The sequence below is a fragment of the Hirsutella rhossiliensis genome (genome assembly GCF_020360975.1).
Source record: "Hirsutella rhossiliensis strain HR02 chromosome Unknown scaffold00001, whole genome shotgun sequence".
Taxonomy (NCBI): Eukaryota; Fungi; Ascomycota; class Sordariomycetes; order Hypocreales; family Ophiocordycipitaceae; genus Hirsutella; species Hirsutella rhossiliensis.
In genome coordinates this window covers 11602442-11616773 of record NW_025408667.1, presented here as the reverse complement: position 1 = coordinate 11616773, position 14332 = coordinate 11602442, and the positions used below count along the sequence as shown (strand labels likewise).

At 52.5% G+C, this 14332-nt stretch overlaps 4 protein-coding genes across 4 annotated transcripts; 1 reads left to right on the top strand and 3 right to left on the bottom strand.

Moving 5' to 3' along the window:
* Positions 1-817: 817 nt before the first annotated feature.
* Positions 818-2692, bottom strand: HRG_01495 (Ribonuclease H-like protein; the record flags this gene model as incomplete). Its single annotated transcript, XM_044859966.1, has 3 exons — positions 818-2413; positions 2467-2595; positions 2645-2692. 3 exons carry the CDS (start codon positions 2690-2692, stop codon positions 818-820), a joined length of 1773 nt encoding a protein of 590 aa, XP_044726366.1.
* A 1502-nt stretch (positions 2693-4194) lies between these two features.
* On the bottom strand, positions 4195-4830 carry HRG_01494 (uncharacterized protein; the record flags this gene model as incomplete). The annotated part of the gene is made up of 1 exon (XM_044859965.1): positions 4195-4830. The coding sequence occupies one exon, from the start codon at positions 4828-4830 to the stop codon at positions 4195-4197; it is 636 nt and encodes a 211-aa protein (XP_044726365.1).
* Positions 4831-6376: 1546 nt separating this feature from the next.
* Positions 6377-7042, bottom strand: HRG_01493 (phosphotransferase enzyme family domain-containing protein; the record flags this gene model as incomplete). The annotated part of the gene is made up of 2 exons (XM_044859964.1): positions 6377-6609; positions 6658-7042. The coding sequence occupies 2 exons, from the start codon at positions 7040-7042 to the stop codon at positions 6377-6379; spliced, it is 618 nt and encodes a 205-aa protein (XP_044726364.1).
* Positions 7043-11332: 4290 nt separating this feature from the next.
* HRG_01492 (uncharacterized protein) lies at positions 11333-12475 on the top strand (the record flags this gene model as incomplete). The annotated part of the gene is made up of 2 exons (XM_044859963.1): positions 11333-11698; positions 12068-12475. 2 exons carry the CDS (start codon positions 11333-11335, stop codon positions 12473-12475), a joined length of 774 nt encoding a protein of 257 aa, XP_044726363.1.
* Between the last annotated feature and the right edge of the window lie 1857 nt (positions 12476-14332).

Below are 14332 nucleotides of genomic sequence, written 5' to 3'. Positions count from 1 at the left end.
TGTATGGTTTCTAAAACGTAACTCAACTGGATGATGGCCTTCTAAAAGTGGGTCCAATTTGCACTTGCCCTGAATGTCACAGAGCTACTCTGAGCATCGCGGGTCGCCAACAAACCCATCGTACGCAGCTGCTTTCAACCGCAGTGAACCCTATGCCTCATCGAGGGTCTCAAGGTGGCGTGGTTTCCATCGTATGCATTCGCTGTGGCGAGGAGACCAAACTTGACAATGATTAGATGGAATACTGCAGCCGATGTCGCGAGTGTTGGTTTCAGATGGGAATTGATTATGACGGCATTTGCTCGCGTTGCTATCGAAAGGATGAGAAGCGCGGCTCTGACGAGCCTTATTTCTTCTCTGCCGAAAATCAACTTGACTTTGGTCCCGTACCGACACGATTGCCTGAGCTCACGCCTACAGAAGAGTCATTGATCGCTCGCGTCCACGTCCATGTGAACATCATGCTGGTGCGAGGCCAGCAGTACAAGTATCGGGGGCATGTCGTTCACTTTCTTCGTGAGGTTGGCTTGGTGTACAACCAGCTCCCACTTCTGCCACGGGAGTTAAACACGGTGTTGCTGCGTCCTGCCAACACGTCATCACACGCCAATCTAAGCCGGCAATTTACCCGTCAGTTCCGTGTGCGCCGCCAGGCGGTTATGATATGGCTTGACTACCTCCGCCATCACCATCCTGGATACCGATGCATCGTCATCGACAACGAGCGACTGAGCCAACTGCCCGAGGACGGCAATGTGGTGGACGCCATTCCCCAAAGCCAGGTGGAGGCTGCCGATGTAAGACCGGAGGAGGAAGATCAGGAGGCGGAGCCTGACCTAGAGGACGCGGCTGCGGTACCGGACCTGTTGGCCAAGGACACGGAGCTCGATGCTCTCTTCCATCCGAGCTTGATATAGACCTTGAGCAACCTGCGGGTCCTGCTATCGAGCCCGTCATAAATGGCTACTTCGACGTCCTTCTTCTCCCTAGTCACTGGATCCTCAACCTCTTCGAAGATTGTGCCTTCGATAGCACTTTCGAGGTGGTCAAGCAAAATCTCAAAGACGGGGAAGTATTCATCGAAACTGCCACATGTGGACCTACCGCCGGGAATACCATTGCCCTGAAGTTGCTTGGTGGCAATCTCGAACGGCTTGAGAAGCTTGACAAGTACCTCGATAACTTTCCAGTCGTACACACTCAAGCGGCACTGCAGAACTGCCGGCTTCGTTCGGTCATAGAGGCCCTCCGTTTCCCACCGATTTTGAACGTCATTGAAGAAGGTATTGAGCGCCTGGCGGAGTCGAAGAGCCCGTTCCATCATACGCATGTCCGAGTTCCACCGGGTGGCATTGTTGAAGGCCCAGTGAAGTGTTGTTCCATGCCCGGATTCCTTGCGTTGAGACTGAAGAAACTGTTCGTACAGCTGTGTGTTTCGCAGCTGAAGACCGATGTGATGAAGCATTCCGGGCGCGCCGTTCTGACTGTACTCCCTGAAGCTGGCAGCATTGATCTCGTCCGGAGCCGGGTGAGACGATATGGGGTCCTCTTCTGGGATGTCAACGGCAGTGTTTGCTCCTGGGTCTTCGTCCGTACCGTCCTTCATCTCTCCATTTAGGGCCTCGTCGATAGCTTGATCAACTTGCTCCTCGTCGTCATCTAGATCATCCCCATCGGCAGCAACAATTGCAGCAAAATTCTCCTGCTTCGAACCGTACAGCATTGCCCGCACACAGAGGTTGAGGATATGTGCAGCGCAGCGGATCCGTCGCTCTTCGGGTGAGAAGCCGTGCTCAAAGGCAAGGTCTTCCATGCAGGTGTCATTGTTGGCAGCATTGTCCAGCGTGAAGTAGCCGACCGTGTCCGGGTTGTTGACTTGCCAGAATGCCAGTGTATCGGCGACCTCATCGGCAAGCGAGGCACCGTTATGCTTACCCAAGAGAGGTCGCAGCCCAAGGAGGATGCGGTGTTGAGCAAAGTTGTGATCAATGAACTGAGCATTGATGCCCAGAAATGCAGTGTAGGACTGAGATGTCCAGCCGTCGAAAGAGAAGTGAACCTGGGATCGAGCGGTGCGAAGTACTTCCGTTACGGGCCCGACGGCACCCCTGTATTCAGATTCGAGCATGCGAAGTAGCGTCTTCCCAGATGGGATATGAGTCGCATCAAGGAGCGGATTGCCGTAGAGAAGGAGCCGTTGGAACCTCTCTGTGTTGACGATATCAAATGGCAGATTATGGTATGTGATCCAGTCAAGTAGGAGCACCCGAAGCCCTTTGCTGTTGAATCTTCCCCGCAGCTTGCTGACAAGGAACTGGTCGTGCGGGTTGTTGAAGTCGGCACCAATGAAGTGTGTGATGGGCCGGCCGTCCAAAGATGAGGCTCGCACGCCTCCTGCAACGTCGTTTGGGGCCTGCCAAGTCAACACTCATGTTGCTGGCATATCTCCGAACGGCACACACTTACCAGAATTCCGTGGGCGTTACGAAGGTGCTTCTTGATAGCGGCTCCTGTCGAGCAGACGAAGCAGAAGTCTGACTTCTTCTTGAAGCCTCGAGCGAAGCAATCCGCGCAGATCCACTTCAGCCTGTTGCCCTGGCGCGAGGTTGACCGGTCCTCAGCACGATACCCGTATTGCTGCCACCACGCCCTCGTGTCCTGGCCGCCAGTATATCGCTCGAATCCAGGCCATTTCGCCCACTCTTGGCGGCCCCAGAGCGTCCAATCTACTTGAATAAAGTCGGCAGCAGTACCGCGAGAACGAGGTGATGGAGTCGTCGGCAACGAGGTTCCTTGGGATGATGCGGGTGGTAAAGACGAGTACCCCACATGCTCAATCAAACCTGACCGATTCGACGGGGATGGGCTTGACAGTGGTTCGGATGACATCACAACGTTGATCCGATCATGCAAATTGAGCGAGCGCGCCGACAGATGAAGGTAGAAGTCATCGAGGCTTCGCCGGCGCTCAACTCATGCCCCATCATGGCAGCGAAGCTCGGCGAAGCAGGCATAAACGCGTCCAACGCGTGTCCCGGGAAGGGGAAAAAGAAAGTAGAGAAGAAAACCCATCACCGCAATCTCCGTTGCATTGGCTAAAGTGGTTTGGACGAATCAAAGGAGCTTCCGTCACCCATGCAAAAAACGACGATGGACCGTCGCTGCCGCCAAGATGGTCCCGGCCTCCGGCGTTGATGCTTGACTGGCTTCCGAGGCGTCAGGCACGGCATCTCCGCCCCTGCTTGCAGCCAATCAAATCGGAGGCGCGATGAGACCCGGCAACCTTGTTGGAATATCCCCTGTTCATCAGGGTTTCCAATGCCCCCCATTGGCTTGTGTCGTAATAATGCACAGATCATCGTGGCGTGTGACGAGTCGTTTCATTTGGCTGCCCTTTCTCGTGCCATCCTCGTCTCATCGCTGAATCGGCCTCGAACTCCTTTGAGGTCGACAGAGCTTTGAATGGAGCTGGCGGAGTGTTTTGAAGTCACTTGTACATCGGCTTAGAGGCTGTTTTGGTTTGGGCAGGAGTTACAGTGACAATGGCGATGAATATTTGGAAATTTTTGGAAGGACCTGTAGGACACGGTTAAAGTTGTACAAATGCGATTCGAAGGTCAAAATATCATTCTAGCTGTGGTACTGTGATTGAGATGCTGGTATGCAAGTTCTGCGGGAGAGTTTCTCTAAATGGGCCAGTTTCTTGTTTCCCAGGCGTCGAAACACAGAGAGGATGGGCAAACGTATAATAAACTCCGATCGATGGAACCGGGTGACTGGGTAGACCTACCCTATACCTTCGTGAGATAGTCGAATTTCTTAGCTCTGGCGCCATGGTATCAATCCCACCTATGACTGAGATTTCGTTCCAACATATCGCACGTATACAACGTCGCCATGGGAACTTATGGTGACCCTGCACTTTAGAGTTTCGTCATGATTTTATAGATTTTATAGAACAGCCATCAATGAGTTTCCGTAGAGCATGTTTGCTGGAGTTGCAAGATACTAATTCTGTCACGTAGTTGTGTGGGGTTTAGCTGTACATACTAACATGTCTTAGCGCCTTAACCTAGTTTGGTCGATAGAGGTCAAATCACGCTTGGTCGCGTCAGGCACCAACAGGGGCCGACTAACGCGTCTAAGAAGACGCGCGTAAAGGCTCTCCGCGGTGATTTTCGCGAACCGCATCACTCATTCGATCGATTCGATCGAATTCGGTCGAACGCCTGGGTGCCGTTCGATTCGATGGGCACTAAAATGCACCTCAGTTCGATTCGTCTGTCGAACGAAAAACGCCACGTTCGATTCGATGCTGTCGAACGTCGAACGAGGCACTCCGCGTTCGATTCGATGCGAATCGAACGGGGCCGTGGCAGATTCGACATCGAATCGAACGCCAAGAAATTCGATTCGATATTCGTAAGACTTGGCATCGAATGAATCTATCGATTCGATTCCCGTTCGTAAGATGTCCATCCCTGAATCTGTATAGTAATGGACGTGGTTAACTTCCGTGTCAAAGTGTTGTTTGATGCTATCGTATGCCTTCCTAAACGTGGTAGTCCATTCGATCTTGTCAATGTAGAACGTTTGTGCTCTTCCGGCGAGGATTCGGGGAAAAAGGGCGTGAAATTGTGACGGTTTCACTTGGATGTTGTAGCAGATGCTCATGAAGATTCGGATCTTGTCATCGAGGAGGTCGTACGGCTCTCCTGTGTAGTTCTTGTCTTTGTCCCAGAGTTTCATGAATTTCTGCTGTGTGTCGCCATCGACGGTGGCGTTCGGGATATCATCCGGTGGGAGTTTTGTGTATGCCTCGAGGGACATAGGCTCGGATAATAGTTCGGGTTGGGGGGTGTGGACGGGTTGGACGAGTTCGGGGTGCTTGAAGCGGTGTGTTGTCGGATGAACTGTAAGAGAGGTTGGGTCAAGGGCATCTTGGGTCGGAGCGGAAGTCGTGGGAGGTGATGTTATCGGTAGTGCCTCAGTGATGGGTTCCTGGGCAGGTGGCTTCGTTAAGGTCTTAATGGGCTGTTGTTCGTTAAGATCGTAACGAGATGTTGCTACCGGCGGCGATTGGGGTCCTCGGGGAGAAGTTAGAGCCTTTGATCCTGCTGCTCGTAACTTATGAGCGGTTGTCCCAATGTCAAAATCGGTCTCCATGTACTCTCGTTCTGGCCATGCAGGTCGGTCCTCCGCAGTTTGCAACATGATGAATTGGGGTGCAAAAGGGCCATTTTTCCGTCCTGTATAGATGCCACGTCTCCTTAGAAGTAATCTAAGGGCTCTCTTGTAGTCCATATGTACCCGGTTCCATATGTCTTGGTTCCAGCCTTCGAAGTGTTGTTGAAAATGGTCAAGGATGTCGTCTCCTTCTAGGCGTTCGAATTGGGCATCGGACATGAACCTAGCGGCGTACGTCGTAACTGCGATCTCATCTTCCTCGTCAGGTTTGATGTCTTGTCCCCAAAGGGTAACATCAACTTTATCGTATACGGATGTCTGGATAGCTAGTCCTTGCATCCGTTCGCTCAATTGTTCGAGCTGGGCGCTCTCGTTCGGAGTCGTAGCTCGGTCGGTCGGGGTCATCGTTGATCAAGTGAATGAGACGATGGAGTCGTATCTGGCTGTCGAAATACGTCTTTGTCGGGTCTAGTAACAACTGTTGATCGATGCCTTGCAGCCGATAATAGAAGTCGCTAGGCGATGTGGTCGCACTACTAATCGATGCCTTGCAGCCGATTAATAGCTTGGTAGGTTCTCCCAGATGCCTTGCAGTCTGAGATAGCCACTTAGCACAAATAACCTTCCTTAACCGATGCCTTGCAGCCGATCTTGAAGGTTAGCGATTTGTCTCTTCTGTCCTAGCTGTCTGTGATTGTCACTGCAATCACTGATCAGTGTTGGCAGGGCTCGAGCATGAGACAAACTGGGAACGTCGTTCAACCGGTGTGTCGTATTATGCTATGAGGATTGTCTATCGAAAAGGGGGAGGAGGCCACGATGCTAGTTATGTGGCCTCAGCCGTCCTCAGCAGCACACGTGACTGTGTACGTAAGCTAGCTAGATGAGTACAATAGACTAATACATTCCCACAAGTAGGCCTATAGAATAGACTTAGAAGGAAAAGACCGAATAGATTAAGAGGGCAAAAAGTCGAGTGGCATAGCTATAGAGGGAGATATATAAATCGACTACTTTATATCCTACCGTTCGATAAGGCTGTGTGCAAGAGTCCGATACTCGACGACTAAATAGATATAAAACCTAGATAAAGGAATAGAAGGCTACAATTTTTAATATAGACGATAACGAATACGAAGTATACTATCGGGAACCCATAATAATAATATAGGACCCTCTAAAGTGACATTCAGAACAAGACCCGCCTTGCTTTTTGAATAAACCTGATATCCCATACCTCTGGCCTGGTTCTGTCCATCCATCTCTGCCACTCGTGCTCTAACGGATCGCAGAACTTCATCATCTGCGCAAACTCCCAGTAGTCAGGGAACCAGCCAGAAGATTCCCAATCAAGAAGAGCGGCGATATGGCAGTTCTCATCCACTATGATATTTCTAGGGCCGATGTCGCCATGCGTAAAGACTGAAGTGTCGGAGCGCGGGAGTAACTCTGGCATGTTCCCACAGTCACGATAAGAAAGCCCATTAGAGGTAACGTATCGGGCGTAGATACGATTCCGTAGGGCATCATCATCCAAATCGCACGGAGGAATATCGCTGCCACTGCCGAGGAGAGGGTCGCGAGACGGAGAGCCGTCGACGGTGCGGTAAAGGCCAGGACCCAAATCGTCGGGAGGTGGTATAGAGCGAATTCGAGCAACGAGATCCCATATATCTTGACAGATGCGATCTTTGCAAGCCTCGTCGAGCTCAGCCCATGTCGATTTGAGAGTCCTCCCCGGCACAAAGTCCATAAACAGCTCACCGTAGTATGGGGCGCCGTCGTTGTACCTGTAAAGCGATCCATGGACGCGGGGAATCGGCACATCCGGAGTGTGCTCCTGGACGAGTCGCATCGCTCTCTCTTCCGAAGGTCGAACCTTGATGCCCTGCTTGAGCACGACTCCAGGCTGGATTAGGCTTACTGTGCATCCAAACTGCCATGCAATTCGACGTTTCTCGAAATTCGGGTCATCTGAAGAGGCGTTAGGGGAAAGTGAAATGTAATGACTTGGTGTGTTGTTCCTCACATTCATCAGATTCATCACCACTCATGTTTGGACAGCTGTCGAGCAGTCTGCGCGCTGGACGAGTAATTTGGCAGGAGGGTAGCGATCTCGTGTATGGTAAGAACGACGGAATGTTGTGGTTGGGGGATGGATTGAGGCCAAAGGCTTGGCGCTCGGACCACCTACGCTAAGTACCTGTTGAGGGGAGTAATGCAACAGCCCCACGAGGGGGTCAGCCAAGTCAAGGCATGACTGCAATTACCCCCCCCTGGTGCCGAAAATGCCCTCTTAGCTGAGAGACGCATGAGGTACCAGTGTCAGGTACAGGAACCTCTCAATGCCTCATTTAACTAAAGAATTGAGGCCACAAGCTGTATCTGTACTTATATAAAGGGCCCCTTGCGTCCCTGTAGATAGCTTGTGACATGCATCACTAAATTCACCTCTTTTATGCCCCTTGAAGGTAGGTCACCGTGTATCGATACACAGACGAGTCACAAAGAAGCTCTATTATAGCTATGATCATGACTTGTCTTCTCTCTCTTCTGTAGAGGGTGAAAGAGAAAGAGGAGATAGAGAGCATACAAAGCAAGCATCTCGGGCTAGGGCCAACATTCTTCCGTGCAGGAGGTGAGCAATTGACTATTCCAACACCCTTTTACTTCTTCTGTGCTGTCAGCCGTGCCGCTGACAGTACCTAAGTGGCGTAAAACCAATCATCATCGAGCCGCTGCACCTCGCATTGAAAAGCGACACCAATGACTGCGCGAGTTTCAGCAAAGAATTCATACCATCCTCTCAATCCCCGGGCGAGGTGCAGGTTTGAAACCAACGTGCTTATGGCCGCTTTCCCGGCCTCATTGATCGGGGCTGAGCCGATTACACGTAAGCCAGAGCCAACGAACCACCCACCAACACGAAAGCTGATAGGCAGCTGAGTGGGAGAAGTTAGACGCGCGCATCCTGGCCGTTGTTCGAAACCACGTAAGCAAACGGTCGGTCGAACACTATATGCTTGCCAACAGCAGTCTTCAAGAAAATGAACGATCAGTTCTCGCCGGGCCGCCGGCTATTTAAAGCCAGTGCCTTAGGATCATTGCGCAAGCTCAATAGATAGCCTTCTCAACCTCCTCTACTTCAACTGGCTGAGATCCCAAAGACACATATATAAACACACTCGACACAAGCACGCACATGCACACAAAAGTGTGCCAGAATACTACCTTCACGCTCCCCACCACTCATCAGGATGGCAGATGCTAATCGCACCGTCGTCAGCCACGCTGTGCATCGTGGTCGGGAGTACGTCTCATACTCGGATGGCTCACAATGGTCCCGCAAAGTCGATCGGAAGACGGGCAAAGCCCTCAGTGAGTGGTCGGCAATCGAGGCCCCTGTGGCCCAAGAGGAGCCTTCGACCCTTTACCTGTCCGTCGTCGTGCAATATCAGGCGGAAAACGAGCCCAAGCATTGGTCTTTGTTCTCTCATCGACCCGATTCCGCTGGAACAGGAAGAGGCCAAGTCTGGCAGGTCCAGACTTGCAAATAGATAAATCATAATCAAATCAAATCAAATCAAATCAAATTTATCCAAATCAAATCAAATCAAATTGCCCCTGCGCTGAATCAAATCAAATCAAATCGCAACACCCAAATTTATTTGGATATCTGATTATTTGGATACGCCCCACAATGGCGACCTGGGCCAATAGTTTTGGGGAGCCAGCCCTGCCTGGCCTAGAGCGGTCGCTAATTACGGGCAGTTGCTTTTCCAGGCCGTGTCACCAAGCTTTCTTTTTGTGTTTTACCTGACACGTTTGATCGTGAAATATATCTTTGGGTGCGTCTGCCATATTACGGGGGGAGATATTTGTAGCCGATGGCCAAAATGGGACAGCTCTGCACTTGACTGCTGCAATGGCGCATATGGGAGGAGTACCGAACCCTCGCGGTCGAGCAAGATACGATACCCGAGGAGCCCACAGCTGCAAGGAAGACAACGGACCTAGATGACTTCATGACCTCAATTAGGAAACTTGGCGCCCAACCTGCGCCCTCACCGTCCTCCATGCGTGACGAGTACGCAGAATGGGTGGGCAGTACCGATCCGGGCGATTGTCTTGTGGACAATCCCATCCAGTACTGGCTTCTCCGCAGACGCCAATATCCACGCCTGTCGCGAATGGCAATCGACCTCTTTTCCATTCCGGCGATGTCTTCAGAGCCGGAGAGAATATTTAGCCTTGCCGGACAGATGGCCGCAGCTCAGAGAGGCCGCCTCAAAGCGGACCTTATCAAAGCGGACCTTATAGGAGCGGCTCAATGTATTTTGTCGTGGGAAAAAAGTGGGGCTATCCAGATATCCAAATGAGATCCAAATCGATTCAAATCAAATCAAATCAAATCAGATCCATGATTTTGCTATCCAAATCAAATCAAATTGGACCCCGGATTTGATTTGATTTATCTATTTGCAAGTCTGGGCAGGTCAAAGGTGACGCAGAGCTTATGCGACACCAGCACGCTTCAAATACTGACATCTTAAACTCTGCGTCCTTTGCCTGGCACCAAGTTCTGAACGCAAGCCTCAGCGACTCCCAGTTTGCAAGGGTAGACCGTGTGGCCCGCGCAGAGCCGGCGCCGCGCGCTGTGAATCGGGCCGCAGTAACAGAGAACTGTCAGGGTTGGGTGATAAGGGTGTTATGGCGTCTTGTGAGTGAGGGAATCGTGGAGGAGAGCACAGTGACCATGCTGCAAGGGTACATGGACCCTATCAACTGAGAAGGTAGATGGTATATCAGCAACAGCAACCCTACCGGAGGGTGACGAGTTTCGAAGGCTGCCTATTCGGTTTAAATGCCTCTCTTTAAAGTTTAGCTCCAATATGTTCCCTTCGTTTGTCTACCTCTAGCCGGGCAGCTCACAGACCCATTCAATACTCAATGTTCGCGTGCAATTTCTCCCCCCATTGCTCAAGGCTCTCCTTGGTCACCTTTTAGCCAATAGTGCCCTCCCGTAGTTGCTGTTCGGGAACTGGACTGCGATCAGCCGCCGGACTGCGCACAAGAATTACATAAGTCACATGCAAATAGCCTCGCGCCGTTCCCGAGTTGTAAAGTACCGTGACTCTGCCAACGCAGCTAGACTCTTCTGGGAAAAGCTTGGGCTTTGCGGAGGTAAGATTAGGCCGCAAATTTTTTTTCCCCGCCCATGTCGTCAGGGGCAAAGACAAGAAAAAGTTCGGAGGAGGCGGAATCTAATTGAATACCTACACATTGATTCGAGTAACGAAACATGCACGGACGATTTCGAATCATGCACGGAGACTTAAACCCCATTTGGAAGAGGGACCCGCCCACAACAATTTGGCGCGCGCGTTCCCAACGCGATGGCTGCCGCGGCCACTGTAGCCAACGCCGCCGCCGCCGCCGCCGCCACGATGACTACGATCGAGGGCTCAGGCCCTGAGCCTATATCTATCCAGGACACACTTTTTTGCACATATTCCGAGGCTCTTGAGGCACTTCGGAATGATCAGCAAGATCAAGGCTACGTCGTTAACGTTGCAAACAGCAAGACTTCCGGGAAGGCTAAGCGTAAAGCAGCCACTATTCGGTGCCAGTGGTAGGCGCGACGAGGCGGCCACGGCGTTGGGAGGCGCGCGCCAAATTGTTGTGGGCGGGTCCCTCTTCCAAATGGGGTTTAAGTCTCCGTGCATGATTCGAAATCGTCCGTGCATGTTTCGTTACTCCCCCAGCATGGGGCTACCAGGGACATGCCATCAGAGCTCACGTAGCTAAGACTCTCAACCTAGGGATAGAACGCATGCCACAGATCGCCCGGGTGAAGACTGGATGGGCTATTCGGGCCTCAGACCGGGAGGCGAGGGACCTGCTTGTGGAACGGCAGGACGACTGGGCGGCCCGGCCCGCCTCGGAGCGGTTGAAGGCTTCCAGAAGTGGCACACTTACGCTGTGGCTGACTGCCCGAGGCAGCTCACGGATATCTGGGGGGCCGCCGTGGACTGGCCAAGCTATCAAAGAAGGGATCAAGCCCCAGACAGGCGCCGAACCAATTGATGCTCCATGTTGCTAAGAGACACTCCGAACGCTCCGTCGCGACCAGCCTACTGTGACGATGACTGTGTCCTTCGAGGCGGCGATACAGAGGAGGTGGCGGCTCTTGGGCACCAGCCGACTAGCCCGACTGATCGCCAAGATTGGGATCACCACTCCCGCTACGCCTGCGACCGAAAGCAGGCCCGCCGACGATGTGGCGGGAAAGACCACCGTGATAACGACTGCAAGCACCCGCAGAGGTGCGCGAACTGCGCCGAACCCTTTCCGACAGACCGACCATAAGGAGTACCCTGCCAGACCCAGGCGCTCACACGGCCAACTCGTGCGGCTCACCAAGATCGAAAAGTACGCCGTAAGGAATATCGGTTCTCAGCAATATCAGCAAGTCAATATGGTTCTGGAAGGCGCCGAGAGTGACGATGATGTATGCAATATCATGCGGTGGCCGAGAAGGCGAGTCCGTTCAGGCCGCCTATACAAGTAGGCGAAACGTGTGACGGCTTTCGTTGAGCACCGTCACACCCCGTTTGCGTACATGACCCACATGTTGTTAAGCCACGGCCCACACGTACGGAAGACATATTTAGGGAGAGGACACCCGGCTGTATTGTTCTGTTCTCCTTTCTCTTCTTCAGAGTAGAATCTTCGTAATAGAGTCCACAGCCTTCTGGCTCAGTCCGTGACCGTCACAACTCACAAAACGTTCTATGAGACCCAGACGGAGAAGGCAAACGTGCTTCGGACAGAGATCCTGGAGAGGCGCGTGACTGCAGACGACATCACGGACCCCTAGGCGCCGGAGGTCCGGCAGAGGACCCTCGACTGCAGCGTCGTGCTCGCCGACGCGGCTCACTCGTGCACTTCCACTGGAAACATCTCCCCGGGAGTCGACGGCATCACAGTTCGGATGTTGCGTCGGATCTGGAGCCACATCGGCGAAGCGGTGAGGGAATTGTATAAGGGCTGCATACACCAGGGCCACCACCCGGTCTGCTACCGCCTGGCGGAGGTAGTGATGATCCCCAAACCGGGCAGGAGGGACTTATCTGCCCAAGAGGCTGGAGGCCCATCTCCTCCTGGCCTGCCTCGGCAAGGACTCGAGCGTCTGATAGCCCGCCGTCTGGCCTGGGTCGCGATCACGCAAAGGGCCATCCACAGCCAGCACGCGGTGGCCTGCCCAAATGCTCAGCGCTCGACCTAGCGTTAGCATTGCTTCACGACCAGGGCGATATTGCCACGTTGATCATGATGGACATACAGGGCGCCTTCGACAGGTGGTGCGGAATAGGCTCCTCCTGCGACTGCGGGAAGCCATGCCTTCCGACCTTGCACCTAAGCAAGATTCGCTTCTCAAGTCATCGTCCTTCACGACATTGATAAAAAGCATAGCCGGCCCAATGCTTGTTACACGCCGCTATAGGCTTTTAAACTCGTCCGAATCCTTTAGACGACTGGGCAACTTATGACAGTAGTCCCGGTTCTTCATGGCGCTGACCTTGCGAAGGTTAGCGATGCCGTTGCCCGTTGGCCATATCATCAAACATCGCCAAATCCCCCACCCTCTCCTCCACCGCATCAAAATGCATACACCTATCGTAGTGGTTCAATATAACGTGCGGTTCAGTCCAAGCAGTTCCGAAATCAACAAGCTTCCCATCTCTATAGTTATCTTCCTTTATATCACGGACAAATATCCCCATCGAGTGTAAAGATCGCAGATCTCGTAGGTTGCGCGGCAAGCTTTTGACACTGACCCGGAACCTGCACTTGCAAGATCTTCAACAATGGCATAGATCGGACGGATTGGTGTTTCTAGGGCGTTGTCCTGTTCAACACTGAAATCAAGGTTCCACTCATCCTCCAGTTTTCGGATGTCTTTTCCTCCAAGTGGAAATAAAGCCGTGGCATGGAACTGCAACTTGATGCGGCAGTAATCGCCTGTCTTGCGCCTGCTTGATTCGACCGTATGCGCGGCATTCTGAGTAAAAGGGCATAACATGCCATTCCAACTCTTCTTCAGTGCAGCGGATACCCGCAGTGTAAAATTGGTGGTAGTCATACTAAATATCGTACGGCATAAACTAAGGCATAGTTAACCTCTCGAGCTGCCACAGCTCCTCACCACTACTTACCACCTTCAAAGCGTAGTGCTTAGACTCGATCTCAACCTTGAAAACATGTGCCATGATCTCAGAGTGGCCCGAATATGGTTCCAAGTGGTCATCGAGCATATCTTTCCAGGTGATCGATGCGTTGGCGAGTGCAGAGGGGATGCAACTTCGGACCATGGCAAGGCGGAAGTCCGTCTTGAACGTCCATGTCCTCGTCGAATAGACCATCAGCACATCTAGAGGTGGCTGTAGTCTTCCCGGGGGCCCTAATTCGAGAAGATTTGCTCCGCGTCCGCTTTGGCTTTCTTCCGTCGTTTTGTTGTCGCCGTCCTTGTCGTGCCATGTTGTCATATTTTGCTCAAAAAATAGAGCACATAGTAGAGTGAAATTTGGAAATAATGGAGGCGGGAAATGAAGCCTGTGATCGATGGCGAGTGGATGAGAACAGAGCTGGCGATGCAAAGCTTCCCTGACTTGGAGAGAACCACGGTTGTATTGCAGTGCGCGCGTCACGGTCGTCAGGGGCTGGCTGGATGATTGGAGGTAACCAACAACTCCAACCATTACGCCCAGTTCTTGTCCCAAATGCAACGCATGTCTCATTGAGGTACTACTTACTCCCGTTGTGCCGATATGGGCATCGCGGTTCCCGTCGCACCCATCCTTCCCTGTCAATTTCGCCTTCCCAGCCTCTTTGCACGTCTCTTTCATTCAGCCGTGCAGGATACAGTATATCTCGCTGATGCTACAGGCTAGAGCAACAAGGCAATATGAGGTGCATCAAGTGGCCAGAATCCGGCCTCATCGTCGTCTTGCACCTCTCCCACGCCCCCTCCATTGCAAACTTTCCCCCTACACCCCCTTCTCCCCGGCGTTAAATATCCCAGCCAACGACACCACGGAGCGGGTAGCTACGCCGGCTCTAGCCCGAGTCGAGACCGCCCCTC